At 40.0% G+C, this 15,575-nt stretch overlaps 1 protein-coding gene across 1 annotated transcript in view; it reads right to left on the bottom strand.

The window, feature by feature from the left end:
* The window catches only part of cacna1g (calcium channel, voltage-dependent, T type, alpha 1G subunit), a 350,831-nt gene that overhangs the window by 197,340 nt on the left and 137,916 nt on the right, over window positions 1–15,575 (bottom strand). The window contains exon 4 of the mRNA XM_085361223.1: window positions 4,211–4,344. Within this exon, the coding sequence (XP_085217349.1) occupies window positions 4,211–4,344 (134 nt within the window). The remainder of the gene's footprint in view (window positions 1–4,210; window positions 4,345–15,575) is intronic.

The following is a 15,575-nucleotide window of genomic DNA, read 5'->3' as shown; positions in this document are numbered from 1 at the left end:
AAATCACAAGCCGTTAATCAAAGACTGTGCGGTATAGCAACCAGGGCCACCCCATGCTCCATGTACAAGTATTTAAACCAGCATTAATGTCAGTGTCCAGTAGGAGACGACTCTTCTAGTTACAAAAAGAAGTCTTGTTGTATAGAAGTCTGTGGGAAAACGACCCTCAGATTGTGTCATCCGTAACCTCAGTAAATGCTGATGACCAGTTTAGAAACTCAACTCAAACTACGACTACACTCAAAACCACATGAACGTGCTGTTTCCCCTCAATTTCAAAACATCAAGAGGATGACAGTGAAAATGTCCAGGGTTAACTAACCAGTGGGTAATGTCAGGGTATCTACTTCCAATCTTTTATATACAGTCTGTGGTTAGGTCAGGTCTGGCACATTCAATGTGACTACACTGACTTTTCTTCATGCTCTGAAACAGAAAGAAATAAAACAACACCCATCTACCGTTCACATTTTGTACAAATGCTGTTGTGTTCAAGTCCCATGCAAATGATTCTGAACGTATTAACCCTTTAAGACCTACCATAGAACCAAGTCCGCCAGAGCTTATATTATATTTTTACATGCTGTGGAGCCATTTTTGGGAGCATTTCAAGTTGCTATACATCAATACAACCATTATAGCCCAAGCTTTAATAATATGTCTGCATTAGGTGCATAGTAATTACATAAATTGCAAAAAAGTGCAATAAACTACAAAAAAATTGAAAATCGTTTTTGTTTTTTTAACATATATTTCTAGTTAGAGAAATTTAAGAGGCTCATCCCTCAAAACTGTAAATACAAAAAAGTTGCACAAACTAGTTTCCCACCACAGGAAATTTATTTTGAGTGTCTTCATAGTTTTATTTTTGAAATACACCAATTTTTATACACTGCAGGAAAAACGAATATAAATATTATACTGCAAATTTGCAAAATAACAGCATATGCATCAAAATAAACTATTTCCAGCAGTGCAATATGAGTCCTAAGCATCCCAGAAACGACACAGAAAGTCATAAACTCAAACATAACTTTTTAAAACACAAGTATAGGCTCATAAGGCCCCGATCGTAAAAAAACTACATTTCCGCAAAATGACGTCACTTCCGGTTTCGGGCAGGTCATGCGGTCATGTGATAGTTCGCGCTGATGGACGTAGGAAGTGTTACAAACAGCTGATCGGATCGGCGAAGCGTGTTTCTGGAATATCATGTTTTTGTTGCTGCAAGTGATTTTTATGCAGTTTTTGCAAAGCTATATGTGGAAGGAAACTGTGACCTAGGACAAGCTGATGGCATAAGATGTAAGTACAACTCCTCCGGTTTCATATGCAAAAAAAATTATTGCGCTAGCTTACGTGGTTGCAGAGCTACCGGGATTTAAAAATAGTTACGCAAAATGGAGCGTGCCCGCTCCGATCGGCTGTAAAGGGTTAAGACAGAAAGCTCCAATCTACTAGTCTCCCTCTTTATCATGCAAATGCGGTACGGTATCTATTTAACACTCTGCTTTCACAAATCAGAAACTCTTCCCCTGCACATCTATCTGCCTTTCTACACCTTCCACCTGCTCCGTGGAGCCATCCCTCCATCATTCCCTCCTGACAGGGAGGTGATTAGCAGAAGACAGTCCAGACCTGCTGAAAAAGCAGCTTAGCTGTAATTATCGTCTAGGAAAGAAACAAACAGTTCATCAGAGCCTTCCTCCGCAGACTTAACAACTGTTGCCAGGATATATCAAATGCTCGACAACCAGCTGTTACCTTGGTTACCATTGTCTCTGCAAGTCTGGGGGCTCTCCATACAGATGAGTTTTTTTTTTATTTGTTCAGAAATACTAGAACCCATGAAAACAGCTAAACATATTAACATACACTCAACGCCCACACTCTGTGATGTAAGCCAACATACGTGCAGACACCATCAGCTACAGACATGCAAATAAGACTGGTTTTCTGCCACTTTCCATATTGTGCATGCTCTGATAAAAACACACACTCTTCTGATGCCAAACGTTTCCATCAATTATTCTTCCGGAAACCAAGATCCTTAACACTTGCGAGGGCAGGCTGCAAGACCAAACCACCTTAATCACAGTCTGTCCATGATTGTGATATGTGCACATATATCCTAGGATATATCCTAGCACGATTTTTGAACATTTCCCTTTTTATACTCTAGTTCAGCAGCAATGGAGGACAAAAACACAATGCATACAAGATCTGTGACAGTGCATACTTAAGTCCAAAAGTTAAAGTTTCAAGTTACTTGTACTGGTTTCACATAACAATATGTATTCCAATTCAGAGGTTATGCTTTTTGAATTTTATCATCCCACTAAATATAGATATTACTTCAGATAGGGTATTACATATCTGCAAGCTGCTTTGCAACCTGCATTTTACACAATCTAAATTTCATGTTGCATTTGATAAAATGTTGCTCTTTCATATATATATATATATATATATATATATATATATATATATACACACACTGCAAATTTAAAAAAGCATTTTTGGAATGTAGAGGTCTTGACTGAACCCTTGATCGGGATGAGGGAACAGAAATGAAGTTTGTCTCCAACAGAGGTTCGCGGGTGTTTTCAGCTGATAGTGGATTTTCAATCAACTGATTGCATGCAAAGCAGGACCTGATTTTCATTCCACTACTTTTATTACACACAGCTAAAATCAACCAGTTAAAATTAAAATTGTGCATTTAATATGGCCCATAAATTTTACAACTGATTAATTAAATGAATTGTTTCCGGTATGTAGATGTCTCTCTCTGTTTCAGGTTTCAGGTTTTTGTGGGATGTCTGCTGTTCCATGTATGCTTGGAAAAATAATAAAAGATTATACAAGCAATAAAAATAAACTGGGTTATCTATTACAAAAGTCGTATACAAAAATTCACACTGGAATACTTCAGCAGATGCGTAATCCTATGCGATATCCTAGGATACAGGATACAGCCTTCCCTGCAACGATGCAATGTCACCCCCGCAGATGTTTCAGTCGCTGCTATAGCCTGAGCTGCTTTTAACGACCTCCCCATCACTCAGGAGATAAATGCCTCCGTATCAAACGCTGAGGTGTTTCCCATCAAGTTCCTTCTGTTGCGTTGGCACTGAGTCAGATTCTCCCTGAGTCATGATGACCGAGAAGGACGCAGCTCTTACCATAATCATATAAAGGCTTCCACTCACGTATATGATTCAGGTAGAGAGAAGAGGAGTGAAAGGAAACCACGGGAATTAACTGAATGTGAGCTGAGAGCAGACATAACCCAAGGCATCACTTCAGTTGTGGAACAGTAGCTCAGTGTAAAATAAAGGGAATGATCTCGCTCTCTCTATATCTCTGTATACAGTATGCACACACACACACACACACACACACACATATATATATATATATGTGTATATGCTTAAGGACAATGTGCACTCGCGCGCACACACACACACACAAAAGGAAATGTGTCCCGTTTCCACTGATGGACAACAGAAGCTGTGGCAGAAGGATGGCATTATAAACCAGCGGGGGATGTAGTATGATGAAAATGTCAGACTGAAAGCAGCAGGCTATGTTCTGTAACATGTTTAATCAAATTACAGTGTGTGTGCATTGGTGTGTGGGCATGTGTCGCTTGATTTTATGAGCGCGGTATAGTAATTAAAATGTATATAAATGTGCTATAGAGCAAGGGCAGATTTGTAAGTGCTGTAAAAGTTGAAATAATAATAATTAGAAAAGAAATCGACATGCATTCATCAGCTTCTACACAATCTGAACACTAAAGAATTTAAGAGGGTTCGTGGTATTGATTTCAAGTTAAAAGCCTCTAACGGAATACTTAAAGTAAATTTATTTAAGGGCAAATCCAGCAAAGCTCGTGTGAGTTAGAAGGCTTGCTCTACCAGGTTCATGCTTCAGATCTAATACTGTTTGATCCTCTGCCTGCAGCGTCTTGGCTTCCTGTGACACAATTACATCTAGAAGCTCAAAACATCTTTTTGTGCTCCCCAGATTCTATCCTTGTTCTTGAATCTGTCACCGCTTTCCCAGATTCCGCCTTGCACATTGATTATTGTCCAAATTTGTTGCATGTGTGCGTGCTGCTCCTTGCGCGAGCCTCCGGTGTTTATGCACGGTTATGCTTGGCCACCTGTGTGTTTGTGTTTGCGAGTGTAATTGTGTAACTCACCCAGCCAACACTATGAAGAAATCCAAACGGTTCCACGTGTCTCCAAGGTAACACTTCTTGCCAAAAATCCCTAGAGCCACCATCTTGATCACCATCTCGATGGCAAAGAATGCAAAGATGAAGTCATCAAAATCCTGCATAGACAGAAAGAGACAAAAATACAAGGCGTATGATGTAAGTGAGTTATGAGAACTGCAAAGCTGTGGTTGATTAAGAGGCAATCATGTCTGACAGTAGTTTTCTTTGAAAATATACCTTAAATGTAATGATCCAAATACTGGACCAAGATCCGGTATGTATTGATGGTCATTGTTTTTCAAATAAACATCATTCAAAGTCTTCAATTTTGCAGAGAGTAATATTAATGTGATGCTAACATGCCATTTTATTTTGATTTGCATTTGTAATTTGATTTTGTGACTTGATCTACGTTGACTTTTGACCTTCTGTTGAGGATCACCAAATCTCTTAATGTATGGTTCATCCTTTGGGGAGCAGATTAAATTTCAGATTTAGGCTACTAGGTTTGGTTTAGGAAAGACTGTAGTTTAGGCTTACATGCATCCATATTACAACAGTTACCATTATATATTATACAATGGTATTTAAGCACACCCAGTAAGGTTAACTATGTAATTGTGTCAAATCATGATGTGACATCTCACCTTCACCTCTAAACATCCTAATCAGGTGTGTTTTGCCCACAACAAGTGTGTTAGAAATGTAATGACAGTGACATTTACCAAATAGGAGTATTTTACAAGCAAGACTTAAGTAGGGGCTGGATATTTTACTCAAATATGGCTGATAACCATATGGAGGTGCTAGAGAAGTGGTTCTCTGCGACAGGATTGTCAAAAATAACAGAAACCTGTTATAGATCTGGTATTTTATTGTAATTCTCTTATTTATTTATTTTTGCTTAATGGCTCCGTTAGACTAGGTTCAAAATAGGATAGCAACATCCTTGTGACTGAGAAAAAGTGGAACAGTCTGAGACTGATTGCAAGGAGATGAGGCGATCTACCTCATCGCCTGGTGGCAAGCAAAACGATCAGCTTTGCAAATGTTTGTACATAACTGCACCATTTGCCAACTTGACCCCAATAAGTTGCAAAATGTCAGCAGACTGACTGCATCTTAATATCGTTTTATAGCGTTCTTGGTGTGCCAAAGATGATTTAAAGACAGCAACTGGTTGCAGACCTGGTATCCATTTTCAAAGCCAATGAGATCCCAAGCACTAATGTGGTTGAAATAATTTTGGTCTCAAACCACTGTTTTCCCCTAACATCGACTGGCCTCTGTCTTGTTGATTGTTGGTTTTTATTTTCCCTTTTATTATTTTTTAAGTCTCAGTCAGTGCTCAATTCTTTCCCATTTAATTTTGTTTTAAGGTTTCCTGCTTTTGTTTCCCTCCTGTGTGATTGACTACTTTCAGCTGTTCTTGACTGCTTTCCCCTGTGTCTGGTTCCTCTCTTGTGTCACTAATCAATCTCTTTTGTATATAACATCTTTTCTTTTCGTCTTTTGTCAGATCATCCATTTAACTCCCTGTAGTGCTTTTTCCTTTTTTCACTTTCACTCCTCATGTTCTCTTGGATCTCTGTTCTTGTTTTGGATTTGGTGAATTCAGAGGAAAATAATCCAATAAAGGCTCGCTTTATTAGGCTCTACACCACACCATGGCAAAACAAAACACCAGGGAACAAAGAAAATATACTTACAACTACAAGTAAGTGTCAGCAGGCTTCAACCTGAATGTCTGTAGACAATTTTAATATGTCTATAATACACTTCTATATATGCACCTTCATGACAGTTCTCCTGATGGAGAGTACCTGCATTCCCATACAGCACTTTCTTGCTACTTTAGTGGCCGACATTCACGCCAGACTCTGGCTCTACTATTAGTCATACAATATGTTTGATGTTTAAAAATATCCCACTGAGAACCTTTGACAGGAGCGTGATATTTTATTAATTCCTGCAGAGGGATCCTCTTTTCTCTTTAGCCTGTCTCTAGAAGGTCAGGCTCCCCATGGCTCAAGAAAGAGATAACAACCTCCTTGGAGCTGCCAAGGATTTAATGTTTTGCTTAAGGGCACTTCAGCAACTCAGATGCTCAACATCCAAAATGGACCCTGGGACTAATGATGTCTGTCCCGTTTGGCTCCTTTACCATCAGAATTATTGTCTAAAGGTGAAGAAAGATGCACCTTTTCGTCCTTAACTGAGACTCGAGCTAGAAACGTCATTCAGTCAAAACAAACCGCTGATTGCATTAATCAGTATTCCTGCCCTCATCTGTCTGGCTCTCTGACTGAGCCTCGGTACTCCAAATCATTATCAAACTGGACTCCAGACAAAAACAAGCGGAGGAATGAGGACAGGAAAGTACAAGAAGAGAACTTTGACTCTCAAATTATGAAAATCAATAAATAAATGAACAGGAGGGAGGAAGAGTCGGAAATGAAAAGGGAAAAGGATACAGCTCAAAGTAAAATAAAAAAAATAAAGAGGAAATCAAGAAAATTTCTGGAAGGAGATCAAGGTTCAGGACACCCACTGATACATGAGTCATTGCAAGATGAAGAGAGAAATGTATAAATATATCAAATCCTGTTAGCTTAAAGAGAAGCTAGCGCCAAAGTTCACTGCAAGTAAAACATGGAGATTCACGTGGGAATCGATGCATGCGAGTCTGTTTACAATTTCAAATCTTATTCAGTTCTATTTTTGGAAATCATTCATGTCGTCTGCATAAAAAAACCCTAAAACCTCGCCCCATGCTCAACACACAAGGGTCACACTGCTATTTCCAGGGTTACAACCTATCAGACGGCTGTGGAACAAATAACTGCCCCGGATTCACTCCCTAATGCTGACCATACATCACTCCAGATGTTTTACGCACCACTCATTGACTCCAAAGAGGCAGACGAGCCTCAGAGCAGATTGCTTAGTGATGCATAATCTCCCAAAAGAAAAGACAGAAGAAAAAAACCCCAAAACATTGTGTTCAGTGTTTGATCTAAATTTAATCTGAACTGTCTGGATGCTGGAACTCTTCTATGAAAGGGACCACACTGGCCATAAACTGACATGTGATAGTATGATGTGGATTATATAGATATATTGTCATGGAGTATTTGTTTACGGCCTGAAACCTGAGGCCTTGTTTTGAGCAGTAGCATCAACTAGGAATTATAGGGCCAATCATAGACCGTATATAAAAGATAGACAGTACTTGTTGAATTCTCACTGTGATGAGGAGTGGCGGATCTGACTGAGAATAACACACTTATATGTTAGCAACCTGTCATACCGCGGCACATATAGTCCTTTATAGTGCTTCTAGATTCTAATCAGGACTAGAATTAACAAGACGGCCGCCGTGCTTTAGTCGAAAAGCTTTGATACCAGTCAGCAGGAAACTGTTTTAGAGTTATTCCATTTCTTTATCACACAGACAAACCTAGATGTATTGTTGAAATTGCACTTCATCCTCCTTTATTAAAATATCTCAGATATATCTAATTCAACTTCTCTACACTGACATGAGGAGGAGTTTCACTCAGTTCAACCTCAAGCCCCAAATGACACCATCATGTAGCTCAAGAGAACTCTCGTCATAATTCAGTGTTTGAAATTTCCTGCAGGTTGCCCAGAAACGATTCACACTGCAAAAAACTACAATGTATATTAGAGAAACATAAACAAGGATTTATTTATTTGACAACCCTTCAAGTTCAGCCTTCTATTGTTGACTTGACCTGAGATTTTGATTTCAGCAAAATTACATCGTACTGTATGCTGAATCACACAACTCCAGTGAAACTTAAAATAACTATGCGTTTACTCTGATTTCGTCATGCATAACTAGCTGTGAAGGGTTTACGTACGCCTACATAAAGGCTACATACGAAAGCTCCATTGAGCCCTTTTAGTCGTCTTTCAGCCCCAAAATGCTTTGCATATAGAGCCGTTAGATAACAGGGAGCAACAGCCTGTCGGAAGAAACAACATGACGGTCCAGCTATTGACAGATGTTAAAACCCGAGATGCATGACCAAAAGAAAATAAGCGTTGTGTGAAATGAGGAAGAGCAGAGACATTTACCGCCACGCTGAGCCTCAAACGACTGAATTGCTTTCTCCTCTAACACCCCATCTTTCCATCTCCGTTCTGTTTTATTCTGCTGAAAGGACCCATTTCTCCTGTCTCCACCGGGGAGTAATAACTCATCTATTTTACGTTAGACAGTCAATGCATGCCTGCAGAGTCTGTAACATAAGAAACCCCTGTTATGACTCTGTTAAGTCTCCCAATCTCTCTCACAAACACGCGCACACACACACAGGTTTTAACACATCCAACTAAAGACGCACAGCACACAGTCATGATAATGTACAGTGTTCATGCATACTGGAACAAATACAACATGAGACCAAGCCTTTGGGGACTCTTTAAAGTGACACTGAGCGGATGTCAGCCAGCTCAATCTTCTCTAGTGTTTGATCCAACCAGGCCTACACACACACACACACACACACACACACACCTCATTCATATTCATCAAAGTCAACAGGACACGCTGGCGTGAGGCGTTCCCACTGGAGCGTACAGTTCTGGTGGTGCAGTACACGATTACAGGCTCTGCAATCTGGATATTGATTTACCAAAACTTGTATTACACATCAGTGGAGCGTGGTCTCGATGAACACGATGAGATGCGATGTCCAAACATGCAGCCAAAGCCGTGCAGGTACTACATCAATCGCAGGCATCGAAGCAAGTCTCTGAGGTTTCCTCTAAAGCTGCGTGTTTACTAGAAAGAAAATGTGTCGCTCTGTGCGCGGTGTGCCACTGTGGTTCACTGGCTGTACGTCCATGCGGAGACCAGAGAAGCCTAACACACACACGAACACACACACGAACACACAAACGCATCTGCCTCTGAGGGAATAGACACCAGTGACCTGTGGTGAACGGCTCACTGCTCACACACTCCCTAATTTTTACCCTCCACTGCATCCTCTCCCCGGGAAAAGACTTAAAGAGACAGACAGAATACTTTAACCCCACTTTAAATTCTCTGCAAACTTTTTGGCACGCGTCCAAAGAATAATGGGACTTTTACATTAGGGGAAAACAAAGCAAAAAAGTTAATTATGTCATATCATCCGGCCTAATTCCAGTTCAGACGGGCGTCACGAAATTGGCTTTCATTCGGCGTGACAGCCACAAAAGCGTGAAATGGACCAACGAATGGCAGCGGGAGAACTTGCGGCGGCTGGGAGTGGTGGGGTATGTGAGAAAATCAAATCAAAATATGGCTGAAATAAAAGTAGCGACCCGAGTCATACAGTATCCTTTGGCAAATTGAAACCAACTAATGGGCGTATCACAGCTTAAAAAACAGTCCTAACAGGGCCAACATTTCATTCATGTTTTGCATGCACTGCTGTTGCTCATTCTGTTCATTGCTACGCTGCTTTTGCCCTTCATTTTCCAGAGATCATTTGCCAATAGAAAGAGTGCTGGCTGTACTGTAAAGTCTTTGTCTTTTGATATTGCGTAGGTGGCAGGTAACGCTCTTCATCCTTCTATATTTATTCCAAACAAAGCACTGTGGCTGCTGCCAGATATGGAAAAGCCTTCACTTCCTGGGCACCAGACAGACCCTGTAAAGACTAACCAGACACAGACTGTTTATAACAGCTATTGTAAAAGCTTTGTACTTTAAACTCTCTCTATGGGATTGTTTATGATTAAGTAGCAATTAATTAGTCAAATGTAAACCTATTACACATATTCAAATGTACAGAATGTTGACCCTGCATGCACGTGTTCATGATAATACAGACGCCGTGCATGCATTAGCACAGCATTTTCATATGAATCCAAGCAGCGTCCTCCCGGGCTGAGGAATGACGGCAGTGGGGATGAACCTCTGATGGTTCCAATCCCTATAGACTCTGTTTGTGAAAAACTTTCCAACTTTAGAGCAGATGCAATGCTTAAAGACTGCCATACAAAGCAGTTTTCACCTTTCTGACTAATATGTAGGTGATTGATTTTCATAGCTATTGAAGATTAAAGATTATTTATTAAAGATTATTGAGGCTTAAAATTAATTGCATGGTGACCATGTCGTTAAAATACTCTGGGAATACCATGAATAAGAGGTCTCAATCACTAACTCACAAACTTACATTAAATCCGTTAAACCAAAAAAAACAAAACTGGACATACTTAGCTTGACGCAGCTACCTCTAAGCTAATGGCTCAGTCAAATGAAAAAAAAAAATAGGACAGATAACTCTGTGCATCTACAAAATAAAAATTGCTGCCTGCCTGTAAATTGTATTCCAGTGAAATAACATTTAGAGCTTAAGGAAATTGCACACTCACAACCACTTTGAATGCAAGAAGAAGGATAACAGGTTGCCTGATAGGAGGCAACCTTTCTGCAAACAGTTGCAGACTGACTGCGATCACTCTGGTTGTCAAAAGTTTGTAAATAAATGCTGCCTAACTAATAAATACAGACACATTCCCAACACGTATTAATGAGTCTTTGTAAATGAGCACAAGTTGAGGGCACTCAACTCAACTCAACTCAGCAGGCCATTTGTAAATATGTGTACAAAGGGTTGGTTTTTTGTACTGTTTTTATCAATAAATCTCAGCAACAAAGGACATACACCCATGTGTGTTGATTTCTCCCTAAGATGGCAAACTGAAACACTCCAAGTTGGTGACTTTTGGAGATTTATTTCCCTGGATGAGAATGCATCAAGATGAAACACAAAAGGAAGTTCACAGCTTTTCCCATCAAAGACTCGGTGCTGTTTCCTGCAGTATATTGCAAGTAAACCTGACAAGTTTGGGATCAAGTTTTGGGTGGCTTGCGACCTAAAATCCAAGTACATTTGCAATGTCTTCCCATATCTTGGCAAGGACCCCAATCGTCCCACTGGGGAGAGACTTTCTGAAAATGTAGTAATGAGGCTGATGGAACCATTCCTAGACAAGGGCAGAAATGTTACCACGGACAATTTTTTCACATCGCTTTCACTTGCGCAAAAACTTCTTAGACGGAAAACCACCATCCTCGGCACAGTCAACAAGATTCGCAGGGAAATTCCTCAATCCACTCAAACCCCCACTCCCCTCCCTCCAGAATTCCCAGGTAACAACCTAATATACATATGAATGACTAGCCAATTTAGCTTCCACTTGGCTGAAGCTAAAGCTTAGCTAAAAGCCTACCAGCCATTTGGCTGCTCTCCGGGTTTTAAAGGTAGAAAGGTAGAAGCCTGGCTTTGCAGGTGTTAACTGGCTGTATTCTGCTTATATTTCTATAGAACAGGAAATCTGCTGAGCACAAATGCAACAGTTGAATGTGAATTTCTCTTAAATGTGGATGTTTGTGACTATAAATAGCAACAAATATGTGATTTTTGACTAGATAACACAGTTAATTGCTGTATTATCAGAAACAGATTGCATGCAACTGTCAACTTGACCCCATTCAATGCTGACTGGTATCAGACTGACTTTGTCTTATGGCAACATTGATGGCAGGATATCATTTGCAGTTGAAAAAAGGTAATAAATTGCATATTTGTTAGTACAGTATTCCAAGTACTGCAACATGTTAGAAATCACAAGAATATTGCATTATTACTGAAGCATTGTGAAGCTTGTTGGGACTCTGGTGAGTTCCATCTCTAGTGGCTACGTCCATCTTTTACATACAGTCTTTGCACAAATACTGCAAACATACTTTTCTTCACCGTAACAACAATTCAATGTTGTTACAGGAATAACAACATTAACAATAATAAAAATAAAACAGAGAAACCCCTCACAATCATATGACCCCATATGAGCAAGAAACCTCCAGCTGAACCAGGCTCAGGAAACAGAAGAAAGCAGTCCGACATATTTGTTTAACATCTGCATTGAAGGACAAAACGACTTCAAAAATGGCTTTTCAGTGTTACTGGAGGTCAAGGCAACACCATCCAGAGTTAGCATCTGGTTGGATGCCATATTTCTAAGATTTTTAGGGCCGAGAACAATAACCTAAATTTAGAGGCAGTAAATTAAGCTCTTTATGTTTTTAAAGACCTGGATTGTCTCCAATACAATTCTCAAACTATCCCTTTGTATATTTACTCTTTATTTATGTTTAATTAACACTACCAATGTCAACAGGTCTCCACTGGCTGGAAAGCGAAGTTCCTTTCTTAAAATCCTCATTCTAGATGTAAATAAATGTGATCAAACTGGTTTAATCTTTTCAACAGATGCTAACGTGCAAATAAAGTGTTTCTTTTTATAAATAAAGTGTTTTTTTAATAAATCCAAGCTGGGACCTCAGCTTTTTGTCTTCTGTCTGTTTCTCGTGCGTTTACCCATTCTTTTTCTCTTGGCAGTAACATCTGGATTGGATTCCTGTTGTTTGCGAACTACTGGCATTTCTCCTCCTCCTGCTCGGCAATCCACCACTAATTTCCATCTCCGTCATCTGTCTGCTTCTTATCTCTTTCTCCCACTGCCTCCTGTGACACAAGGAAGTCCCACTGCCTCCCCCCATTGCTGTGATTATGTCTCCCAGTGCACCTCATAGTGTATGCAGCTACAGTGAGACAGCATGAGCGGGTAATGCTACGGTCCATTTATGCGTGTATTTGCTGTTTATGATATTTTTCATGTACCTGCTTATAATAACTTTCAACTTTGTTTATATGCCACCATGTGAGTCTATCTCTCAGATGTAATTCCCCTTTATGGGCACACTTAAACCCATAACACATTTTTTTGTCCTCTGAGTTTCAACATGGATTCAGTGTTTCATGAACCTCCCAGCCTAAACAGTGGCACCACACACCAGCTTAACAGCCCCCTGTGTGTGTGTGAACGCCTGTGTTACTTCTCACATTGCCTGAGAACAGGGATAAACACACGTGTCCGCCAGGCTCAGACAGACATCAGCGAGTACAGAAATCTGGATTGCGTGTTATCAATGCGTCAAGCGGGTGCCAACATTGCACGCCCTCTCATCACCCCCTGAACGGAGCCTTTATGCGTTAAGTGCACTTAATCACCAATGTTGAGTGCACTTAAAACACTCCCTAATGACTTGACATGGCTCACTCACAAATCCTCAAGTGTCAAAGCAGTTATTAGATACAATATTGCACCCAAGAGTGCAGTGCCGCAGCTCTTGACGAGTAATCAAGATGTGCAGAGGCATTCCTTTGCGTGATTCGAATACCAGTACCATGTGTTTGTGGACATGAACGCAGGCCTCTGTGTGTAAATACTCAGCAGAGCATCGTGTCAGGATGGGAGTCAAATTACTTTTAAAACAGACAAGACTGTTGAAAAGTAAGATACCAACTGACCTGTGAACAGGTGTGGCAAAGAAAAACTTTACCTTCGAGTGGTTTCCTTTGTTGCCAAGTTCCATAACTAGTAACTATGAAACAGTTTGTGGGGCATTTGTGGATGTAATGTTAACATCTGTTGTTGCTGACATAACACTGTCAAGGGTCCACATCTGTATGTGCTGAAGTAGTTGCTAAAATTAAATAAAGGAACACAAACACTATAACTATCCTTACTTTCTGAAGTGAGGACACAAAACTGAGGTACTTCCTGCTAACAGTTGCAAGACCTTAGACAACCTAATTCTAGCCAGAGACAATCTTAGTGCATTAATTTTATTTGTAGTGCCAGTTCACAGTAAGAGTCATCTTAAGGTGTTTATTTCAACCCAGCATATTTTCCATCGATGCAGATGATGGAGCTCATTGTCGTATGCTAACTTGCCAACACTGTTCACTTCCAATTTAGAGCTTCAGGAAAACAAGCAGTCAACCAAAACAGCAACTAATGGAACAAGTCTGAGCTGCCTCTACTCCTATGGTGCGATTTTTTTTACATGACTTATTTTAAATATTGTTTTCAAGCGTTAGCATAAACTAGCTAACTTTAGCAGTGTTGGCTTTGCTAGCTGTACTGAAGTTATTGTTCAGCAACAACTTGCCAGGTGACCTCATCAGCCAACACAGCCTATTGATCAACACCATGCTGGAGAGTAACAACATTAAATGCCTTTTTTGTTGTTAGCTTTAATCTCACCAGTCTTGGAGAATCAACTCGTAAAAGCTGATTTTAGCAAGTTTGATGCACCACCTCATAGTATGGTTTACCAAAGCAATTTTTAAAATCATGGTTGCCTGGATTGTTCTTATGCATAGACATGTAGATTTTAGAAGTAAGGCATCAACATGTTCAACTCTTTAGTCTGTCAGCCTCATCTTCTCTTCATCTTTCACTTCTGATTGGACAGTAAAAAGTAAAGTTTGACTCACGTCCTGCTATCACCTATATAATGGATTGCATGATTAGCTTGCACTGCAACTAACTACTGTTTCAGGTATTCATGTTCTTGTTAGCTGGCTGTACATGTACTGTAGGTCCCTAATGTATGTAGCAAAATGGGCATTCCAGGCAGCTAATTTGGGGTTTTTACTTTTCTGAATTATTAAAATTGGATCTGTCATGTCAGCATGATCAAAGAGCCATAACAGCAATATAAATGGTCAAATACCCAGACTAAATAAAACCACAATTATCAACCAAAACACTGACCAGATTTATCCCATTCTAAGCTAATATAAATAAAATTCAGTTCAATTGTTGTAAATTTCCAGGTGACACCTGAAACCACTGCACTAAAAGTTGAGGAAAGTTCAACTTTTGTACAGCTTTCTTGTGTTTGTCAGTGTGGAAGTACCGTGAGGATTTGGGATCCCAGCAGTCAGTCAAGCAGCATGTCTTTTCTTCCTCGGATCTGCTGCGGAGCTCAGCACTTCTGTTATTGTTTCTTTTGTCTGTTCAGCTACGGTGCCTTTCATGGCTAAAGCTTGCAACAAACTTTGGATTTATACTTCACTAAAGTCACTGCCAGCATTGTGAGCACATTACTTGTTTTGCAGGAGCGGATTTCTTGCAGGAAAAACCAATCAAGGTATAACAAACATAGACGAATTCCTACTGTGTATGTTTACCCTTCTGATGTTCACCTGTTCTTAGGCTGAAGTCACCATTTGAATGAGCTGAAATGATATCGACCAATGAAGCCCTTCCAAAAGAAGTTTTTTTTTTACCTCCCTTTACTATAAAAGGCAGCTTAACAGACAGGACAGGATCTACAGTGTACCTGAAACAAGTGCCATCAGTTCTGTGAAAACACTTCCTTTCCACTCGTCTCCAAAATAAATCTTAGCCACTATGTATGCTAATTTTGCCTGTCACAAGTCCTGAATGCCATTATCACCGG

The sequence above is a fragment of the Diplotaxodon limnothrissa genome, linkage group LG8 (genome assembly GCF_057381915.1).
Source record: "Diplotaxodon limnothrissa isolate DT_005_m linkage group LG8, D_limnothrissa_male_GT1.1, whole genome shotgun sequence".
Taxonomy (NCBI): domain Eukaryota; kingdom Metazoa; phylum Chordata; class Actinopteri; order Cichliformes; family Cichlidae; genus Diplotaxodon; species Diplotaxodon limnothrissa.
This window is presented reverse-complemented; position numbering and strand designations above follow the sequence as displayed.